General features: G+C 45.0%; 2 protein-coding genes across 5 annotated transcripts in view; one reads left to right on the top strand and one right to left on the bottom strand.

Moving 5' to 3' along the window:
* Positions 1-10,344, bottom strand: part of syngr1a (synaptogyrin 1a) — a 36,333-nt gene extending 25,989 nt beyond the window's left edge. The window contains exons 1-3 of one of the 4 annotated variants that reach the window (XM_085272409.1): positions 10,138-10,344; positions 487-569; positions 71-172 (exon numbers count right to left, since the gene is read on the bottom strand). The gene's annotated coding sequence lies outside the window, so the exon portion shown is untranslated. Of the gene's footprint in view, positions 1-70; positions 173-486; positions 570-8,623; positions 9,120-10,137 lie in introns of those variants that run through there. The other 3 variants (XM_085272410.1, XM_085272406.1, XM_085272407.1) reach the window with 3 other exon arrangements.
* Positions 10,345-16,583: 6,239 nt separating this feature from the next.
* The window catches only part of crhr1 (corticotropin releasing hormone receptor 1), a 28,388-nt gene continuing 22,007 nt past the window's right edge, over positions 16,584-22,964 (top strand). Inside the window, exon 1 of the mRNA XM_085272416.1 lies at positions 16,584-16,788. Coding sequence (XP_085128542.1) covers positions 16,765-16,788 — 24 coding nt within the window. The 5' untranslated portion in view covers positions 16,584-16,764. The remainder of the gene's footprint in view (positions 16,789-22,964) is intronic.

Genomic DNA, 22,964 nt, shown 5'->3' on the forward strand with positions numbered 1-22,964 from the left:
AGCACCTCAACTACGGAACTGTTGTGTGTGTGTGTGTGTGTGTGTGTGTGTGTGTGTGTGTGTGTAGTACCTGTGTGTGTCCACTGTCCGGCAGTAGCGGTTGGACCTTTGATGATGTGTTGATGACGTCATAAGATGCAAAGGAAACAAGCTCATAGTTCTGATAAGGAGTCTGTAAGGAGAAATGCAATAACATCACCACCTACACGTGTGTGTGTGTGCGCGCGCACGCGCATACCTCTATAAGTGTATTTGTCCACAGTCGGGCTGAGATTCGGATAACCGCACTGAAACCCCGCCCAAAGTCTGTGACATCACACAAACCTGACACAGCCTGCCTCGCCACTGCTGCAGTTCTACACACATAAACATGATCAATCGATGATTGATTAGTGATGTTGAGTTGATAAGGTAATGTTATTGTTATGGATGTTGTGAGATGGTAAATGGCCTGTATTTGTGAGATCAGTAATAAAGTTTCTTCACCACATGAACAGTCTGTGTGAGTTTGGCTCCGCCTGCTGGACTGATGGAGAAACTGCAGACACACCCGAGGAGTTTCCAGCCAGCTGCAGGCGTGTGGCGGGAGAAAGAGGCATCAAATAAACTGTTTAAAATACAGAGTCCAACTACAACACTGAATATCAAAACTGGGAATTTTTAAAGTTTTCAGAGAAAACTTTTCTTATTTTGGATTTGATGCAGTGACTTGTTTCAATAAAGTTTCCAAGACCAGTGAAAGGTCTTAATGCTGCAAACCAAATACAGCATTGAAGGAAATATAAACAGGAAACGATAGACGAGCTGTGCACTGGTTAGAAACTAGAGGTCATATCAGGCTGCACCGGACCTCAGCACCTGGACCCGTTTCCTTCACTGCTCAGGCCAACAGAGACGCCAGGACATCAACATCATGCTTAGTGCTGGTACCAAAGAAAGCATCCCCTTCTGGCGACTTCAGAGCAGTTGCCTTGATGTCACATGTCACAAAGGTGAACCTAACACCGGTGCTTGCAGGTGAAATATGCTCTCGACTGTCTTCAGTTTGCCTCAGCCTCTCATGCAGGTGGATGATGATGTTATCTACCTGCTGCAGTGTGTTCACTCTCACCTGTGTAGTACTGCCTTTAACACTGTCCATCCACTTAGAATGTGCATCGCCATGTCACGTTCAGTGTGTGAATTTTAGAGTATATGTGCACGGTGTTTATCATGAAGACAAGATGAGCAGAATATGAAAGGCAAGGCAAGGCAAGTTTATTTGTATAGCACAATTCAACAACAAGGTGATTCAAAGTGCTTTACAGAGACATTAGAAACAAAAACAAATAAAAAGCATGATTTAAAATTTATTAAAACAAGCAAACAAACTAACTAACTAATTAACAAACAAACAAAACAGTATATAAAATCAAAACAGATAAAATCAGAACAGTAGATAAAATCAGTAGTTAAATGTAAGTTTTGAAATTTAAGCTTAAAAGTGTGGATTTGGTGCTTTATTCAAATGCAGCTGAGAACAGGTGAGTCTTCAACCTGGATTTAAATAAACTGAGTGTTTCAGCTGATCTGAGGCTTTCTGGGAGTTTGTTCCAGATATAAGGAGCATAAAAGCTGAATGCAGCTTCTCCGTGTCTGGTTCTGGTTCTTATTCATAGCCTTTTCCTTTTTTGTTTTCTTTAGGTCACGAGCAGTTGTCCAAGCATTTCACTACATATCGTACTGTGTATGACTGTGTACGTGACAAATAAAATTTGAATTTGAATTTTGACTCTGGGAACTGATAAAAGACCGGATCCAGATGACCTGAGGGATCTGGAAGGTTCATACTGGGTCAGGAGGTCATTGATGTATTTTGGTCCTAAATCATTCAGAGCTTTGTAGGCCAGCATCAGAACTTTAAAGTCTATCCTCTGACGGACAGGCAGCCAGTGTAAAGACCTCAGAGCTGGACTGATGTGGTCCACTTTTTTGGTCTTAGTGAGGACTCGAGCAGCAGAGTTCTGAATGAGCTGTAGTTGTCTGACTGATTTTTTAGGTAGACCTGTAAAGATGCTGTTACTAAACTGAATGACTGATCTGAAAACGCAGAATTGCCGATGACAAAGCAACGGAGGGAAACAGAGGGCTTGAATACATCGGATAAAGATGAAGAATAGAAACAGGTGACAACACCGCTTAACCAAGCCTGACTAACGACACAGGAAGTAGAAGTAACCATACAGCACACAGACAGATGACCGACACAATAAAACAGGAAACATACATGTGAAAAAAGACACTGGGTCAATGATCCAGGAACCCTGACAGCGCAAGAGTCGCTGATTGGAGTTTTGCATTCGCGAAAGAAACACAAGTGGATTATGATCTGTGAAAACTTGAACGGGCACGAAGCTAGACCCAATGTAGACCTCGAAGTGTTGTAAGGCTAGCAACAATGCAAGCGCTTCCTTTTCGATGGTGCTATAGTTCATTTGGTGTTTATTGAATTTCTTCAAGAAATAGCAGATTGGACAGTCCACACCGTGTTGATCTACTTGCAGCAGGACCGCACCCGCTACAGTTGCGCTGGCGTCCACCTCCAACTTAAAAGGAGACACGAAGTTAGGTGCTACTAAAACTGGGGCACTGCACAGTAAAGTTTTCACTGACTCAAAAGCAGTTTGGCACGCCGCAGTCCATGTGAAGGGTTTGGTCGGGCTGAACAGGTCAGTCAGGGGAGCGACTACAGAGGCAAAGGTTTTACAGAAACTGCGGTAGTAACCACACATTCCCAAGAAGTGGCGTAACGCCCTCCTTGTTTGTGGAATCGGAAACTCAATAATAGCCTCCACCTTTGCGGTTACGGGGCACACTCGGCCATGACCCACCTGCTTTCCGAGCTAGGTGATGGTGGCTTTTCCGAACTCACATTTGGTCAGATTTACAGTGAGCGATGCTTCCTCGAAACGCTTGAAAATAGTTAAGAGGGTTTGGAGATGACTGCTCCAGGAAGCAGAATAAATGACCACATCATCTAAGTAGGCATCACAGTTAGGGACCCCGGCCAAAACCTTAGCCATCAGGCGCTGAAATGTCGCTGGCGCATTACGCAAGCCAAAGGGCATCACGGTATACTGAAGGAAGTGATCGGGGGTAACGAATGCAGACGCTCTTGCAGTTAAAGGAACCTGCCAATATCCCTTTAATAAATCCAATTTGATCACACAAGTAGCGGATCCCACCCGATCAACACAGTCATCCATCCTAGGTAATGGGAAAGAGTCTGCTTTAGTGGCCGCATTCACCTTTCGATAATCCGTGCAGAATCGAGGAGTGTTGTCAGACTCGGGCACAAACACACATGGAGAGCTCCATGCGCTAGCACTTGGAACAGCTAAGCCATGCTCTAGGAGATAATTGACTTCTCTCTGCATTATTTCCCTTTTCACTGGATTCACCCGGTACGCATGTTGTTTAATTGGCTTATGCCCCTCCACATCAATGTCATGACATAAGACAGTCGCTTGGCGCGGGTGATCAGATAAAAGTGACAAATTATTTTTTATCAGAGTAATGATGTCAGTTTGAGCAGTTTCAGGTAAATCGGCAATGATTCAAGATCATTTAAAATTACTGAATTTTTCAGCCCACTACCTAATGCATCATCCCTCCCAGATAATCCGTCATCCGACAGTTTGTAAGCGGGGAGGATGGCAACAGCGCACACCGGGGGCGCTGCTGTATTTTGTTTACAGGGATAGAACAGTTTCAACTAGTGATGGGATTTCCGGCTCTTTTTAGAGAACCGGCTCTTTCGGCTCAGCTCACTAAAAAGAGGCGACTCTTTCGGCTCCAAACCGGCTCTTCAGGTTGTTTTGTTGCTTTAATTAATTTATTATTAACAATAATATAAAATTATGCAAAAAGAAATTACTAATGTAAAAAAAAAAGTGGTTTTATTTATATATATATTTATATATAAATATAAGCGGTGGCCCCCAGAGACAAAGCACGTACAAACTCCAAAACACAAACACGCACTTCTGTTGTCTTTTGTACGTGTTTTGAGTTTATATGTGCTTCTGAGTTTTTACGTGTTTTGGAGTTTGTACGTGTTTTTACGTGTTTTGGAGTTTGTATGTGCTTCAGGGTTCGTACGTGATTTGAAGTTTGTACGTGCTTTGTCTCTAGGAGCCACCGTAAATATACTTTTATTTATTCACTCCACATAAAATGTAATAAATAAATCATATAATACAAAAATCAACTATTCACATTTCAACTTTTAACTATTTACATTTTCAGCTTTTTCCTTTTACAAATGTAACAAGTGTCACCTGGCAGTTTGTTGCTCTCTGCCAGGTGATTGGCTGAAGAGCTGTGAAAAGGTAGTGGGTGTGTGGGGTGAAGTCAGCGCTCTTCTGTGGAAAAAACCAGAGGCAATTAATTCACTCAGGTGCGAGTGGGTATACTGTCGTGTGACCACGAATTTTAATAGAAGAATTGATCAAGCCCTAGATCGACTGCGCGCAGGGAAACTGATCAATATTCTGTGCTGTCTCTGCTGTCCTTTTTTTTTGTTCTTTTGATTGATTTGTAATTTTGTTTTGGTTAGTCCGTCCAGCCGTAGAGGCGGTTATTGATTGAGAGTAAGTTTTGTAAGGGCGGACTAACCTCTCTTTTGTTTTTTTTTTATTTTAATTGTTTGTGCCACTTCCCTTTATCTCTCAGATCACAGGCCATACATAGCACTGATTCCCAGCTGCGCTGAGACCCGAATTGTTTGCAGTGTGTGCCACGATTGCAGTGTCGCTAAGCGGGGTGTGACGGGTTGTAGTGTTATTTCGCACAGTTTGTGTGGTAAGTCTCATGTGCAGCTGGGATATCAGCAGGATGTGTTGTAAGTCCTGTCTGGAAACGACTGGGAATTTGTATGTTTAACTCATGTAATAAATAAATGATCAATTATTTCTTTGCCCCGTTTACTCATCCCTTGTCCTCGGTTACACAAATTTAAAGTGAAACAACACAAAACTCTGCAAACCACAACACAATTAAATACAAATTAAAATATGAAAACAAAACGAAGATGCATATTCTCTGTCATATGGACCTGCATGAATAAACTTTCTGAATCCTTTATCACCTGCAACTGAAAATAGTTGTGTATGATTACTATACCTTTCTAATGTGACATTGTTGTCCCGGCTCTCTCTCTCCCTCCTGGTCTGTTCCTGTGCTACCCCCCCTCTGCCCAGCATAAAGCACAAGGCTCGTGTGCGGAGTGAAGTGTGAAAAAAGTGCGAGAGAGAGCGAGAAAGAAAAAAAAAACCCCCACGGCTCGCGATAAGGAGCCGGCTCGCGTCATTCACGCCAAAGAGCCGGCTCTAAGAGCCATTTCGTTCGTGAACCACACATCACTAGTTTCAACGTATTCACATGACAAACCCTGTTTTTTTTGCCGCCGATCTGGGCCCTATTTCAGGAAGCCGGTTTAGAAAACTCAGAGTGAAAAACGATACTCAGGGTTGAGTAACCCCGAACTGTCCAACTCGGAATATTCGGTTTCCTGATGATTTTCTGTGTGAACGTTACCGTTTCTCAGCACAATCTCTAAGTTATTTGGATAACATCCTCAGGCCATATATTACGCATGTGACACATCGCGGACATCCTCTCAGTTCATTGCATATTATTTGTATTGCACTTCGGTTTCTTGCAAACGGGAGCTTTCTGTACAATATTGGTGACGCTGAGCACGTTTCCAAGGCTACCGTCTGTCTGGCAGTCAGGAATGTTACAGTTGCACTGAAACGTCTCCTGTACTGGTTTGTGGTGTTCCCCGGTCATAGACCCACAAGATTCATCAAAGAGGGATGCCACAAAATTGCAGGTATCAGGATGACCAAAACTTAATTCATGATGTGGTGATACTTGAACTACTACTTAAATTGCACATTTATTTTCAGGGTTCCCAGGCGTGATTGGCTGTATAGATGGCACTCACATTCCAATCATTGCTCCTTCAGTAAATGAAGGAGACTATGTGAACAGGAAGTCTTTCCACAGCATTAATGTGCAGGTACATAGTTCCCTGTAGCATTTCAAACTAACAAATTATTTCATTATAGTAATGGATGCTAATTTGTGTTCTCTGCACTGTGAAGATCATATGTGATGCTGCCAACATTATCACAAATGTGGAAGCCAAGTGGCCAGGCTCTGTCCATGACTCACAAATATTCCGTGAATGTACACTGAGCACAAAATTTGGACATGGTGAGTTGAGAATACTTTAAAATATATAAAGACCAATTGCTTCAGGGACATTTGAACTGAAGTGTATCCTTCTTTCTTAGGAGAGTTCACTGGCTACTTGCTTGGTGATAGGGGGTATCCATGTTTACCCTATTTGCTTACCCCTTACCCTGACCCTGAACCGGGCCCACAGCAGCGATATAATCTGGCTAATTGCAGGACAAGAGCCAGAATTGAAATGACTATCGGAATGCTTAAGGCCCGGTTCCAGTGCCTGCAAAGACTCAGGGTCACCCCAGAAAGGGCATGTGACATTATTGTGGCATGTGTGATTCTTCACAACATTGCCACAATTAGAGGAGAACACTGTCCTTCTGAACCAAACATCAGCAGTGATCCAAACCATGAACATCCTGACCCTCCCACGGACATACAAGATGGAAGCGCAGTCAGAGACACCATATGTCACAATCATTTCCTTTGACCCATCACCTCAACATGTTGAAAGAAGAATAAACAGATTTTTGTTCAACTGGCTTTATTGGTCGCCTGTGTTTCCTGTACACAAAGTATTAAAAGATGTAAACCTCATAAAGTGTCTCTGTTGCTTCCTCCTCTGTAACAGCTGTCAATGTTTCTTCATTATTTTCCTGTAGTAAAGAAATTAACAACATTGCTGTTCTACTGGGCAGCGCGGTGGCACGGTGGTTAGCACTGTTGCCGCACAGCAAGAAGGTCCTGAGTTCAATTCCACCATCAGGCCGGGGTCTTTCTGTGTGGAGTTTGCATGTTCTCCCCGTGTTTGCGTGGGTTCTCTCCGGGTACTCCGGCTTCCTCCCACCGTCCAAAGACATGCAGCTTGTGGGGATAGGTTAATTGATTAATTCAAATTGTCACTAGGTGTGAGTGTGAATGGTTGTCTGTCCCTGCGTGTTAGCCCTGCGACAGACTGGCGACCTGTCCAGGGTGTACCCCGCCTTTCGCCCTATGACAGCTGGGATAGGCTCCAGCGCCCCCCGCGACCCTGAAAAGGATAAGCGGAAGCGGATGGATGGATGGATGGCTGTTCTACTGTAAACTCATATAATCTGTGGAGTATTACTCACATTAATTTTCTTTCTGTAAGCACTTATTGAAATTATCTGAGCACATTACAAGTACATATTTGCTTACTCTGTATGCTCAAATGTGACCCGTTATAGCCAACAGAAAAAAAGCGGAGGCCCGAAAAACAGGTGGGGGTCCTCCACCACCACCACTCACAGAGGCTGAGCAGTTGGCTTCCACATTTGTGATAATGTTGGCAGCATCACATATGATCTTCACAGTGCAGAGAACACAAATTAGCATCCATTACTATAATGAAATAATTTGTTAGTTTGAAATGCTACAGGGAACTATGTACCTGCACATTAATGCTGTGGAAAGACTTCCTGTTCACATAGTCTCCTTCATTTACTGAAGGAGCAATGATTGGAATGTGAGTGCCATCTATACAGCCAATCACGCCTGGGAACCGTGAGAATAAATGTAAAATTTAAGTAGTAGTTCAAGTATCACCACATCATACATTAAGTTTTGGTCACCCTGATACCTGCAATTTTGTGGCATCCCTCTTTGATAAATCTTGTGGGTCTGTGACCGGGGAACACCACAGACGAGTACAGGAGACGTTTCAGTGCAACTGTAACATTCCTGACTGCCCGACAGACGGTAGCCTTGGAAACGTGCTCAGCGTCACCAATATTATACAGAAAGCTCCCGTTTGCAAAAAACCGAAGTGCAATACAAATAATATGCACAGAACTGAGAGGATGTCCGCGATGTGTCACATGAGCAATATTAGGTCTGAGGATGTTATTCAAATAAATTATAGATTGTGCTGAAAAACGGTAACGTTCACACAGGAAATCATCAGGAAATGATAAAATGTCCAAACGCGCTCTAATCACTCTCTCCCGGCGGAGAGCTCTGCGGAGAATTTGGGCTTCAACATCTACTGGCTCTTCAAGGAAGGGGCACGCCATGTCTGACACTTCCTACAGTCAGGTTTCCGACAAAGAGGCGGAGAAGGTCAGGGTTAGTTGAAGTAAACCTGCTAGGGGGCAGGTTAGCTTCACGGAGTGTGTCGTCATAGTGACTCACTCAGAATTAATCGCTGTGTGAAACCGAAAACCCAGAGTTTTCGTTAACTCAGGGTATACTTACTCAGAGTTTGCACTAAACCGGCTTCCTGAAATAGGGCCCTGTGGACCTGCCGGGCAGGGCAGGGACTCCACAGCCAGAGAAACCCCGATCAAAGAACAGACATAGCCATCGCCAGAAAAACAAAGAGCGGGGGAGCTTTCTTGGTTTCACCTGGACACCACCGGCCCTCGCTCACCTTTTCCGTCTCTTGGGGGTGGGAATCCCGAAGGTTGTGCACTCAGATAAGGAGGAAGAAGTTTTTTTGCAGCTGTCCCAGCCGCTCCCGACTGAAATGTTTAACAGTGAATCCCGATCATAACCACCAAACAAATCAGCTGACTGCGAGCGGTCCCAGGTCTCAGGCTTCCATCTCCTCTGGGGTCCGTTCTTCGTACCTCGCTTACTACATCCAAGATCAAATCATCGCGCTAACTTTGAGCTCGCTATTCCGGTTCTTCGAACATACCTGTTGTTGACGATTAGTACAGCTGGATGAAGTAATGTGAGATCACTGGGTGGCTTAACAGGGGCTACGCATCGATAGTAGAAACATTGATCGGCAACCCTCTGATTGGTCGGCGAAAATGTCGAAGGAGCGCGCTCGGTATTTTTCGGCAGCAGAGCAAGAACTCTTGATTGAGGGATTTCAGGAGTTTCAGAGTTTAATTAAAACGCAAGGGAACACTGCAAAGGCTGCAAAAGCAAGGCGAGAGGGCTGGCAGGAAGTTGCTGACAAATTAAACTCGTAAGTGATTTAATAATAACAATAATAATGGAGTGGATTTATATAGCGCTTTTCAAGGCACCCAAAGCGCTTTACAATGCCACTATTCATTCACTCCCACATTCACACACTGGTGGAGGCAGCTACGGTTGTAGCCACAGCTGCCCTGGGGCAGACTGACAGAAGCGAGGCTGCCATATCGCGCCATCGGCCCCTCTGGCCAACACCAGTAGGCGGTAGGGTAAATCTATTATATTATATTACATTATATCATATTATATTATATTACATTATACCCCCTTTCACATTAGAGCCACAACAGGACCCACTAGAACATGGGAACAAGTAAAAGTGAAATATAAGAATATGCTACAGAATGGTAATATTTATCACTTATATTGCTTTTAGTCTCTTGGAAAGAGACCCTGAAATAATCTGTTTGTTTATAACAGCAACCAAGAAAAGGGCAGAGCAAACAAAGACAGGTGGTGGTCCTGCACCCCCTCGTCAACAAGTTGGTTAAGTAAATAATACCCTCACGGGAATATCGATATCTCTCTATGAGCACACTGTCGCGCTGAGCTAAAGGATCCTGTCTATCCCGCAATATACGCTGGATTCTGAGGACTCTCCTTATCAATCTTGCACCTTCTGCAATGGGTTGCTCGCGTAAACGGACAGGACATGGCTGCGACAGACTTCCCAAATCCACCTTCGCTTTTATAGCCGTGGTCTCTCATCTTGATTACACGAAGTAATTTACAATTGCTACTCTGAAATATGAATTACATCTGAAATAATCAAATACATGTAATAGAATGTTAATAGTACATTTCCCTTTTTTAGGAAATGACCTGTATGTATCTGTGTGAAATCAATAAAAGAATCAAATACTGCATTATCTTCAGTTACATTGACAATATGTATTTATGGTAAAACAGTGGTAAAATATCGCTGTTGCTTTCGTATACATGAAGCGGACATACCTGCGTGGCCGCGATCTAATCCTGTTTACATAAAGTAAGCCTGCTCCCGAGCAGGTTTACGCTTACGGCTCTGTTGCTATGACAGCAAGTCCCGGATGAGCTTCGGAGAACCGAACGATCCAAGATCACGCGAAAACGTCAACAATCAAATCCAGCCGACTTACTTAGCGAGGTACGAAGAACAGGCCCCTGCTGATGGAGACACACTGATGGTTACCTGCTGTAGCTCAGTATCCGTCCAACAGAGGGCAGCAGAGGCAACTCGCCAGCCTTCAGTTGGTGTTGAAGCAGCAGGAGAGAAACCATCTGCTCTTCTGATCAATAATCAATCACACACTGTGTGTGTGTGTGTGTGTGTGTGTGTGTGTGTGTGTGTGTGTGTGTGTGTGTGTGTACTCATGAAGGCCCTTCCTGCCACAGATGCCGTCTGACTGGTTGTCACAATGATTTTGTTTATTTGCGCATTAAATAGAAAAAACACAAATTAACAGTAAACATAAGGATGAAAGCCTCTAATAATAATAATAATAGCAATAATAATAAGAACAAGACCTGGAAAAGGAGTCCAGAACGACAGAGAGGAGATCTGTTTACAGAAGGATAAAAACGGGATCTTTGTTAGTTCCATATCTTAGATGATGAGTCTTAACATCGATTTTGGCTTTAGCCATGAGCTAAACTGTTGCAGTGAGACGACCTTCGATTGCTAAACAGAGGAAGTGTGACACGATGGGAGCTGGGAGATTCATAATTCAGTATTACTCAATAATATTCCTTTTTTGAAACACGCTCTGAGGCAATGTTTAACCATGAATGTGTCAGAAACCATCAAAGAAAGAAGCCTGAAGCTTTCACTGGTCGTTCTCACCCTCAGAATGAATCATTTGGGACACACACATCCAAATATGTCCTAAATCTGAGCAGTGACAATATCTAAGTGGTAACAGTGACGGACCAAAGCACTCTGGAACTTTTAACTCTCACACTTGTTCGAGTAAACGCGGCAAAAACACAAATGTAACCCAACAGAAATGTGGAGCTGTAATTATTCCTGACAAAATCATTTTGTTAATATGAGCACATCTTTGTATTTCCATCACCTGAGTCAGTCTGCCTTAAGCTGTCAAACTTTTATGGACCATAAAACATTTCAGCCAATAAGAAGGAATGAGCCAATAACGTCCATGAACACTGACACAATCATCTATATTTTTGAGTTTGTCTCCTGTTAACGTCGCCGTGCTGTGAGAGACTTTTGGACCTTCGTCATCGCAGCTTCAGTCACGGGGCTGTTAGCTGCTGACGAGCTGCAGCCCAGCTGAATCCAGCTCGTACGTCTTAGCAGGTGGAAGTCTGAGGTCAACATATCTTTGCTGTCATGCTGCTCTGCATTCTGCTACCTGGGACGCATGCACAGGTGACACGCATGCAATCTGCATGGATGTGTCCATGAAATAGGCGTGGCCTCCACATGGAGCCGAAGAGCTCACGCCTGTGGTCCATCGCCTCATCCCTCGCCTCCTCCTGCGTCCTTCATCAGATCCATCAGTGATGACGTCACACACGTGTGAACGTCCTGCTGGCCGAGCCCGCTGTAAGCAGTGCCGACAGCGAGAAGACGAGGAGGAAGAGGCACGTCAGAGTAATGGGACGGATTCATGAAGCTAACATTAATCTGACAGAGAGACTGTGTGTTCCCTGCAGCTGAAATGCAGACTTATCACTGCAGAACCAGCACAACCCGACTGTGTGTGTGTGTATTGTATCCTTATTAAAGCTTATTAAATCAGCCCACATCCTCTCAAAGCACACACACACACACAGATACACACACTCACACAGGAGGGTGGGTGATGCCTCAGTGTGCTTTGGATCAGTTTACCCAGAATGCACTGGAACATGAGTGTGGTTTTAAGGGGGGGCAGTACGGGGAAGGAAACCCCAACAATCCACTGAGCAGCGCTTGGTGGCAGCAGGAAAAGGCCTCCAGCAGATCCAGGATCAGGGAGGAGCAGCCCTCTGCACAGGTCAGCTGGAGGTCAACCTTACCTGAGCTCAGGTGTGGTGGCTCAGCAGGTGTTTCATGTGTCCCTGGTCGGCCAAATGAACAATGAAGTTTTGTTTCCCGAGATGATCCAAACACATTGCCTGCTGTCCCAGCAGCGCTCCGTTTACTCACCAGCAGTGACTCACCGGCTCAGTCTATTTACTGTGCGCCGGCTGGGTTTATTTCCTAACTCTGACAGGTATTTCTTTAGTGACTCAGCTCTGTCCGAGCCTCCGGCTGTGTTTTCTTGCTGCACAGAGAGCCACAGCAGACTTACGGAGATGACAGGTGAGCCTCTGCCTCACAGTTACAGCAGGCCCTGCTGACAGGATGTTCAGCTGAAAGTGCGGCAGCGACCTCTTTCAGCTGTAATGACTTCTGACAACCGATCTGCTTGTTAGCTCGAGGCTAATCTCTGAGCTGACTGAGCTGCTCGTTAAGATTAATAAACAGTGAGGGTGGGTGTTATTTTCTGCAGGTGAGCATAATCAGAGGTGACACTTGAGTAGAAAAAGAGCAGAACTCACCAGCAGCAGGAAGAAGAGTCAGAGGACCTACAAAATAAAACCCTAACATCACAGCAGCTCTGCAGCCCATGCAGATTTAGAAGCAACATGAGCTGCTGATTGGTCAGTTCTCCAGCTTCCTTCTGTAGACATTGGAGCAGGGCGATATGACCAAAAATATTTATCACGATATGCATTTGAAAATTTGAAATAACGATATAACTGACGATATAACTGACACGAGACAAAATACTTTACAACTCCACAACTTTATTAGTGCAAAAACATCATTGTATTTTCACTTAAACAAGCAGCTGTTTTTTTATGTGCATTAAAGTTATATAGAAATGTAACAGTGCAAATGCAAATTCTTTGCTGACAGTTTAACCAAAAGCCATTTCCAGTAGAAACTGGCTGACATATCCTCAGCATAACCATGTATAATATCCACAAAACTTAAAAAGAGGTTATACACACACAATACAGTAATATTATGTTGAAGCACAGTACGTCTGTGAAGGTTCTCAGTCATCCAAGTCATCGTAGTCAAAGGAGCTTGCAAAGAAATCCACTGTCAGGGGATACAGAGCAGACTTCATTCTGCAGAGAGCACAAAATCACCTTTAAAGTGAAAGGATAAGACAGGTCCATTTCACTATAGATGTCCTCCAGATCAAGCTCAGCCAGACTCTGCAGGAACTGGAAACCCGTCTACCCTCTCCAATCTTAGAAGAGGTTTACAAGTTTGTGGACAAGGCTCAGCAGGCCCAACACTCTAAAGGAAAAGAAAGACAACGCAGGAAATTTCACATCTTGCTTTCAAAGACACACACTCCTCATTCTGAACCTACACAACCCAGAGAAGAAAACACACCTGAAGACAGTCAGCAGAAATGGGTTAAGAACTTTTCAGACCAGAACCTCACTGAACCTGAAAAGAGAGAGTTAGCCAAAGGACTCAATTTTGCCATTTCTCCACAACAGTTGCCCATAGTGGACCTCATCACAGCCACAGAATCTGCCATACGGATTAATAAATTATCACAGACAGAAGCAGAGCAAATCAGGATGGAAGTCTCAGCCTCCAGTGCCAAAGTCCCTCCATCCAACCTCACAATACAGGAAAAGAAGGCCGTCGCTTCCCTGAGCAAAGACCACAACATCACTGTTTTACCAGCTGATAAGGGAAGATGCACCGTGGTCCTAAACACTACAGATTACCATACAAAGATCACTACTCTCCTCAGTGACAACAATACCTACGAAGCCTTAAAGCGAGACCCCACAAGCAGCTACAAAAAGAAAGTTATAGCTTGTCTTCAAGACTTAGAAAAGGACAAAATCATTGACCGCCTTATATATCACAGCTTTACCCAGGGGATGCCATACCCTGCATTTACGGACTTCCTAAAATCCACAAGGAAGCTGTCCCACTCAGACCCATAGTCAGTAGCATAAACTCAGCCACTTATAACATTGCTAAACACCTTGCTACCATCCTTGCTCCTCTCGTGGGGAACACCCCACACCACATCAAGAACTCCACCGACTTCACCGACAAGGTCCAGAAACTTCCCCTGGATCCAGATGAAACCATGGTGTCCTTTGATGTAGTCTCTCTCTTCACTTGCATACCCACCACGGAGGCCGTGGAGACTGTCAGAAAACGACTACAAGAAGACAGCTCCTTGGAGGACAGGACCAACTTCAACCCCGATCAGATCTGCACACTGTTAGACCTCTGCCTCACCACACATATTTAAATACAACGAAGGCTTTTACTGACAAAAACATGGCTGTGCCATGGGCTCCCCCGTGTCACCTATTGTAGCCAACCTTTACATGGAGGAAGTGGAAAGGAAGGCGCTTGGCTCTTTCAAAGGAAGAGTACCCAGCCACTGGTACAGATATGTGGACGACACCTGGGTCAAAATCAAGACACAAGAAGTGGAATCCTTCACTGCGCACATTAACTCTGTGGATAAAAACATCAAGTTCACCAGGGAAGACACAAAGGACGACTGTTTGCCTTTCCTGGACTGCGCCGTGCACATTGAAGAGAACGGAAACCTCAACATCGAAGTTTACCGGAAGCCCACACACACGGACCAGTACCTCCTGTTTGACTCCCATCACCCTCTGGAACACAAACTTGGAGTAATTAGGACCCTACACCACCGGGCAGAACATGTTCCCTCTAAGCCTGAAGGGAAAAAGAAGGAACACACACATGTAAAGGAAGCACTCAAAACGTGCGGCTATCCTAAATGGGCGTTCTTAAAGTCAGCAAAGAGGCACAGAAAAGAAGACCAGACACCAGCGAGGGAGGATAAGAAGGACAGACGCAACAACATTGTCATCCCCTATGTAGCCGGTGTATCAGAGAAACTCAGGAGAGTTTTCTCCAAGCACAACATCCCAGTGTATTTCAGACCCAGCAACACGCTCAGACAGAAACTGGTTCACCCGAAAGACAAAACGCCAAAACACAAACTTAACAATGTGGTGTTTGCTGTACAGTGCAGCGAGGAATGCTCAGACCTCTACATTGGAGAGACCAAACAGCCACTTCACAAGCGCATGGCACAACACAGAAGAGCCACCTCCACAGGACAAGACTCAGCAGTCCATCTGCATCTTAAGGTCAAAGGTCACTCTTTGAGGATGCCAATGTTCACATTTTGGACAGAGAGGACAGATGGTTTGAAAGAGGAGTGAAAGAAGCCATCTATGTCCACTGTGAGCGACCATCTTTGAACAGAGGCGGGGCTTACCACACCAACTCCCTGCCATCTATAATCCAGTTTTGAGATCCCTCCCCAGACGCCTTAACGCCCACTCACATCCTGGGCCATCTGACCTCAGGAAATCACATGATAGGGTGGGGCCAGGTTTCACAATGAGCTCATTTAAAATGTCTCACTTTTAATAAATAATTATCTGAATCTTACAACAAACGTATTCATCTGATGTAAAATGTATAGAAATCCATTATTGTACATAGTAATTTTTTTTAGGGTCCCATCATAATTTCGTCAGAAGTAGCTAATTACTGTATATGATGCCAGTATTTCCCACATTTTCTAGATTCTGCACCAGTGCTGTGTGTAAAATGCCATCAAAAAGTCAAGTGAGTTTTATTCTTTCTCACCTGTCTTTCTGTCTCCTTTCACTTTTTAAAGGTTGCCATGTGAGAAAAAATATTTTGCCCTGCCTTGCTGTTTATTGATGTGGCAAATGAATGGTTTATGAAAATATATCTAAATCTGTCATCAGTAATCAGTAATGATCATGTCTCACCTCTTCTCTGTCTTAATTTCAGGTTTTCACCATGTGTTGTAGATAGTTCAGGAGGTTAACTCGACCAAGCAGTCTGCTTCCAGGTACTGTTTAGAATATCAGAATAGGGAGGATGGTGTAGGTTTAAGTTTATTAGACTGATACATATATACCAACAACACAGTGTACATCACTGTGACAACAGCGTTTGTTTTCATTCAAAGGCTTTATGGTTTTTCCTATAATACCTGGTGGGCCGGTCTCTGTCAAAATGCCCGGGCCGATTTTTTTGTCCCAGTCCAGCCGTGATCGGCACTCGGCCGCCAGCTCACCACGATCAGCTCAGAGAGAAGCGATCGATCAATAATCCATCACAATGAAAAGGTTTCATCCGGTTTCAGTTGTTTTCTATCTCACACACACCTGACAAAACACACACACACAGACCCACTGGTGGTTGTTCTCTTTGATTAATCGATTTTTGATCTCTATGTTTGATGGTTTCTTAACCGCCCCCCCCCCCTCTCTCTCCCTCTCGCACTATCCTCTGATTGGCTGGAGCTCTACAGCAGCCTCCTTACTGCCAGCACGCGCTCCTCAGTCGGTCAGTGTGGATGAGAGCACCTTGGAGCGGACCGGGACAGAGCCGTGCTAACCCGGACTCCTGGCCCGGCTCGGCTCGGACTGACATGTTCTGGGATCTAAACCGGACCGGAGCGCGCGGGGCACCAATGTGAGCTGCAGGAAGGCGCATGCCAGAGCGCGCGCGTCCGAGTGGATGAATGAGTGACGGAGATGGACCGGAAACTACTGAGTCAGGTAGGGGGCCGTGTGCGTGTGCACAGTTCCGTGCTGCGCGTGCACCCTCTCAACTTTAAAGTGTGTGCCGTATTGTGAACGAACGGCCATAATTCAGAGGGGTTTCAAAATAAAGGTTTCCCCCATTAACGATGTTTTTTTTTAAATTAATTGTGGCTTTCATTTTGAAATTCTGACTATAATTTAGTAGCAGGATATCTTTGGAGCATGCTCAGTGTTAATTCACTGCCTGCAGGAGGTGAGCTGATCCTCCTCACAGCTGTCCAGCTGGAAACATCTGGAAAGTTGGGTGACATCAGATTTACTGATGTCTTTTTGTTTTCATCAAGTTTGAAGTTTTTTTTCCTAAACTCAGAACAAAGTTTATTGAAAGGAGGAATAATCTTTGTCGTGTCTCACACTTGTGTGATGCAAAGGTCAGAAGTAGGTTAAGTCTATGCACCTCCCAAACCCAGCAGCACACATGCGTTTCTGTCTGAGAAACACTGTGACGCTGCTGCAGGAAGTGATGTCAATGATCTGACATCAAGAGCGCAAAGCACTCTGATAGATGAACGCTCCATGTTGTGACTGAAGCTTCTGTGAAACACTGGAATGTGCAGCTCTACTCAAACTTTGGATGAAAACCAAACAGCAATTCAGGTTCCTGATGGGCGGGAACCAGCTGCGTCTGAAAGCGGATCAAACCGCGGCCCAGAGATGAGCCTCAGCGTCACGTCCTCACAGACCGAGTCAGATATTAGGAGTACTCTCACTGGTTGTTGCTTTAGTCAGTCTCATCTTTAATTATGTTGTTTTTGCTCCGCCCACTTCCTCGCTGATTTTCCTTCATATTTAAGAATCGACTTAAACATTTCCAACGATCAGGAGCTTTATTTATGTTTTCAATTTAATAAAACTACAATAATTCAGATAGAGCCAGAACAGTATGCATTTAAATAAAGAACACACAACCACACACACACAACTGAGAGTTGTAAGGACTCTGTGTATAGATGGAGGTGTGGCTTCTCTTCAGTGTACAGCCAGCTGTTTTTGTGTGTGTGACACAGTGTGTGTGTGAGTGTGTGTGTGTGTGTGTGTGTGTGAGAGAGAGAGAGAGAGAGAGAGAGAGAGTGTGTATATGAGTGTGTGTGTGTGTTTGTGTCACAGTGTGAGTGTGTGTGTGTGTATGTGTGTGTGTGTTTGTGTCACAGTGTGTGTGTGTTTGTGTCACAGTGTGAGTGTGTGTTCAAAGCAGCAGTAATGACAGTGAAGAGAGAGAGGATGTAGTGAGGGGGCGAGCGTCATGCATCACCTCCTGTCTCCATCTGTGTGCTCCGTCCATCATGCTCCACGCTGAAGGCGGAGGTCAAAGGTCAGATATCAGGTGACAACATGAAAAGTATAGGAAGTAGTTCCAGGCCACAAAGCTGATTTTCTGTCAACCACTGGCGAATGAAGGGTTAAACTTCCCACAGCTGCACTGTGATTGGTCGGCAGCCTGCTCCTTCACAATAAAAGCCTCCTGCTGTGTGTCCACAGTGAAATTTGAAGCTGTGACAGGAGGAGGTGGGCTGGAGGTGATAATCATCACTCCTCCACAGGGACATGAAGGAGGAGAGCGCCGATTAAAGGAGCAGTCTGCTGCTTAATGATGATGAAGGACGCTGAAGCTCTAAGTGGTTAAAGCTCCGTGTGTGTGAACCGTTATCATCACAAAGTCATCATCGGGCCCTCAGCTCAGCTCAGACGGCCGATCCTCAGGCATAGCAGGGAGGAAAACCAGCAGTGACACACAGCAGGACGTTCCAGGGAAAATGTTGTGAGCCCAGATGTGAGGCCGTCCTGTGTAAGAGCTCGGCTCTGTGTGACATTCAGATTCGAAGATGCTGAACTCTGAAATAAACAGATTAACTCACAGCTGGCTACAATGGCGGTCAGACGAGGGGGTCAGGTCTTTGAGCCTAGTGGCTGGCGCCATGCTGTGGGTGCATGTCAGCCTGACATGATTGCTGGGTTTTTCACATTTGTCAGCATTTCCATGTTCTCCATGGAGGAGGTTCAAGTACTGGCAGAGCAAACTGAGACGGCAAGGTGCATGCTGGGAGTCGTGTGACGCAGAGCGAGAGACCAGTGTCATTGTGCATTATTGTGCATTACTGTGGTCTGTTAGTGTGTGCTGGTGTGGTCCAGGTTGCTTTATTTACACCTGCAGTTAAATTTGTTTTACAGAGAAATGATGGCGTTTGTCGTCACAAAACACACCTATGTGAACCTGACACACACATGTTTGGTCATCAGACACGATGAGTCTAATACAACAGTTCTTATTAAGTTGAGTGAGAGGAACAAAGCTGTTTCTATAACGCCTCATCCTGCATCTTGAAAATCAGCCCACAGAGGATGTAGCCATTATTAAGAAGTGATAAAGCCATCCTCTGTACCTGAATCTATATTTCTTAAGGCTGAAGGAAGTGAGTTACAGAGCCGAGGAGCAGGGCGACTGAAAGCTCTTTGCCCCATAGTGGTAAGGCAAGCAGAAGGAACAACAAGATGAGTGGCGGATGAAGATCTGAGAGAGCGGGAAACTGTGGTGCTATGAAGAAGATCACAGAGATAAGGAGGGGCAAGGTTATGGATGGACTTAAATGTGAGAACTAAGATTTTAAAGTTTATCCTAGTTTCTATGGGCAACCAGTGAAGCTGTTGAAGAATTTGGGAGATATGGTCTCTTAAGAGAGTATGAGTTATGACGGAATTTTGAAGAAGTTGAAGTTTATGGAGGGACTTATTGGGGAGACCAAATAAGAGTTGGAATAATCGATCCGGGAAGCAATAAGACTATGGACAAGGATGGCAGCAACATGGGAGTAAGGAAAGGACGGAGTCGGTTAATGTTACGTAAGTGAAATTCATACCGGGCTATGTAAATGTGAGGCTGAAATGAAAGCGTACTGTCGAGTATGACACCCAAATTCTTTACCTGCGGGGAAGGAAGGATGGGGGGATTTTCTATATTAATGGAGAAACTGTGAGATTTGGTTAAGGTAGAGGCCGTGCCAACGAGTAGGACTTCTATTTTACTACTGTTAAGTTTAAGAAAATTGGAGGAGAACCAAGATCTCCATAAGACAGTTCAAGAGGGAGGAAGGTGGGAGGGATGAATTAGGTTTGGAGGAAATGTAGAGCTGGGTATCATCAGCATAACAATGAGAATTGACATTATATTTTCGGAATATATGACCAAGTGTGTTAGTGTGGTGTGTTGGTGTGTTGATGTGCTAGTGTGTTGGTGAGTTAGTGTGTTGGTGTGTTAGTGTGTGGGTGTGGCGTGTTGGTGTATTAGTTTGTTAGTGTGTTGGTGTGTTAGTGTGTTGGTGTGGTGTGTTAGTGTGTTGGTGTGTTGGTGTGTTGGTGTGTTTGTGCGGTGTGTTAGTATGGTGGTGTATTGTTTGTTAGTGTGCTGGTGTGTTAGTGTGTTAGTGTGTTGGTGTGGTGTGTTGGTGTGTGGGTGTGGCGTGTTGGTGTATTAGTTTGTTAGTGTGTTGGTGTGTTAGTGTGTTGGTGTGGTGTGTTAGTGTGTTGGTGTGGTGTGTTAGTGTGTTGGTGTGTTAGTGTGTTTGGTGTGTTGGTGTGGTGAGTTAGTGTGTCTGTATTTTGGTGTGTTGGTGTGTTAGTGTGTTGTGTTGGTGTGTTAGTGTGTTTGGTGTGTTGGTGTGGTGAGTTAGTGTGTCTGTGTGTTAGTGTGTTAGTGTCCAGCCCTCTTCTGGCGTCGGGATTCCAAACCAGTTCAGACCATTTAAACTGATTCTAGGAGCGTGGCTCAGTTTTTTCAAAATAAAAGTCTTTCAGGTCAATAGCACAGTGCTGTGTGCGTGGCAGCCTCGGATTGTTCAGCCTCTGCTTTGTTGAGGCTCAGACCTGCAGCAGGAAGTGCTTCCACTGGCTTTTGTGTAAAGGTTGTGCTGTTGTGTGAGTGGGTGGCAGCTTTCCTTTGTGTTTGCCGAGCTCATTACGATCCTCTGATTCTTTTTATGCTGCTCAGTCACGAGGCTCCGTGTCCTCCACACATAATTCATGTCAGAGTGCAGAGAGCGGGATCAAGACTCCAATCAAAGGAGTTTGATCAGACTCACACTTGGCAGAGGAAGCTCGTTACAGACTCATTATTGTCCTGAATGAGTCTCATTTACAGCGGCTTCATTTCTTCTGAAAACTCTGACATGCTCTGACATCTGTTTGATTTTAATCTGTTTTTGTGGCTCATCATTGATCAGTGAGGAGCTGCTATGTTGCCTTCACTGCCTTCTGTTCCTCTGAGCCTCCACAGTTTCAAGTCTCTCAGCTGTTGGCCAGTCTGCTGCTGTCTGTTGTGGACTGACGGAGCTTTGATGTATTTCAGGTTTCAGGTTTTGCAGTAAATTCTGTAAAATTAGAAATATCCTCAGAGTGACGCTGAAAAACTAGTTCATGCATTCTTCCAGGCTGGACGACTGTAATTCATTATTATCAGGAAGTCCTAAAAACTCCCTGAAAATCCTTCAGTGAATCCAAAATGCTGCAGCAAGAGTCCTGACAGGGACTAGAAAGAGAGAGCAGATTTCTCCTGTATTGGCTTCCCTTCACTGGCTTCCTGTTAAATCCAGAATGGAACTTAAAATTTCCTGAAACTCTGAAGTTGTGCCAGTCATAGGGAAGAGCACCGATCCTGCTCCACATCCAGAGGAGCTAGCTAAGGTGGTTCAGGATCCTGAGGAGCTGCAGGTCTGATCAAGTTTCTGGTGAATGATGAATTCAAGTGTGCAGGTTAGACAAGACACAGAGGCTCCATACCAGGAGACATATGGACCAGCAGCACCTCTCAACCAATCAGATCGCACACACACAGTGCACCCCTGTGTGTGTGTGTTCCAACTGATCCGATTTGCGGTGTCGCTTGGGCTGGACGAGCCTCCGGAGGCAGAGCGGGCTCAGATAATGAGGATGGTTTCTGCAGCAGCTGCAGGACGCTGACGTAACTCCTCCCACTGAGCTGCTGAACGCGCTGCCAAGATCCAAACATTCATGGCAAGAAGACGGAGAGTGTGCTGCACTCAGCTAGCGATCTAATTTTAGCTCAGAGACACAACAGTAGATCTCTGCGGCCGACACATTTACTGTGTGTGTACGTGTGTGTGCATGTGTTTGTGGGTATACCTGTTTAGGTTGCTCTGTTGGGACCTAAACTTGAATGTTACCATTCTTGTGGGGACCAACTGCCTGTCCTCAGAGTTTGCAGACATGTTTGAATCTCAAATGTGGTTTTCGTGTCAGGGTTACAGTTAGGCTGAGGGTTAGGGTAAGCATAGATGTCCTTACTAAGATATCAAAACGAGAATGTGTGTGTGTGAGACACACTGCCAGCTGAATATCAAACTGTGAAGTCATGCTGTGTGAATCATGGCGACATTAGTGAGGAATTAACAGAAGACTCCACCTTTTCGCAGACTGAGCAGCTGATTGATGATCAATCACTGAGCTGATTGATCAGTGATTACTGGAGCTGTAGAGGCAGAGATGAGCGACAGGCAGGTGAGAGCTGAATATTTGCTCAGACTGAACGCCCTCTGAGGAAACACCATCTGATCTCACACTCAGATATGAAGGAGTCGGCACATGCACTATTACTGCTGTCCAAACAAACAGAGCACCTCAGAGAAGGTCCTGAGACAGAACATGACCCAGCACATAGCTCCGATGAGAGCGCCACCTTGGTACCAATGTAGCAGGTCCACTGATTTAAACAGGCCTCGCCAATCGCAGTGCATTCTGGGTAGTTGCTGTCATGTTATTGTTCATCCAGAACCAAAACAAAGATGGACACCAACAGGAAATAAGAGGAAAACTCATGTGAATGATCAGCAGTTGATCAGATTCAGAGAGAAACAGCGAGGCGGTCCGATGTTCAGCCCGTCTGTGGTGTTTGTGGGCGTGGGCGAGTCACAGCTCTGTGATACACGTTTCTGCATCTCTGACTCTGCAGACAAACACTTTAGTTTCACTAAACTGTGAATCTGAAAAATGAAAGTCATTCATTGAAGCAGGCTTATGTCTCTTATTTTGGTGCAGTCTTCATTACTTCACTTCCTGTTCTGGTGCTGAAGGTGATCTGCCTCCTTCTTCCAGCTGATACCCAGCCACTTGTCATTGGATGG

This window comes from Mchenga conophoros, linkage group LG4, assembly GCF_057382185.1.
Source record: "Mchenga conophoros isolate Kocher_MC1m ecotype Shallow Benthic linkage group LG4, M_conophoros_male_GT1.1, whole genome shotgun sequence".
NCBI lineage: Eukaryota > Metazoa > Chordata > Actinopteri > Cichliformes > Cichlidae > Mchenga > Mchenga conophoros.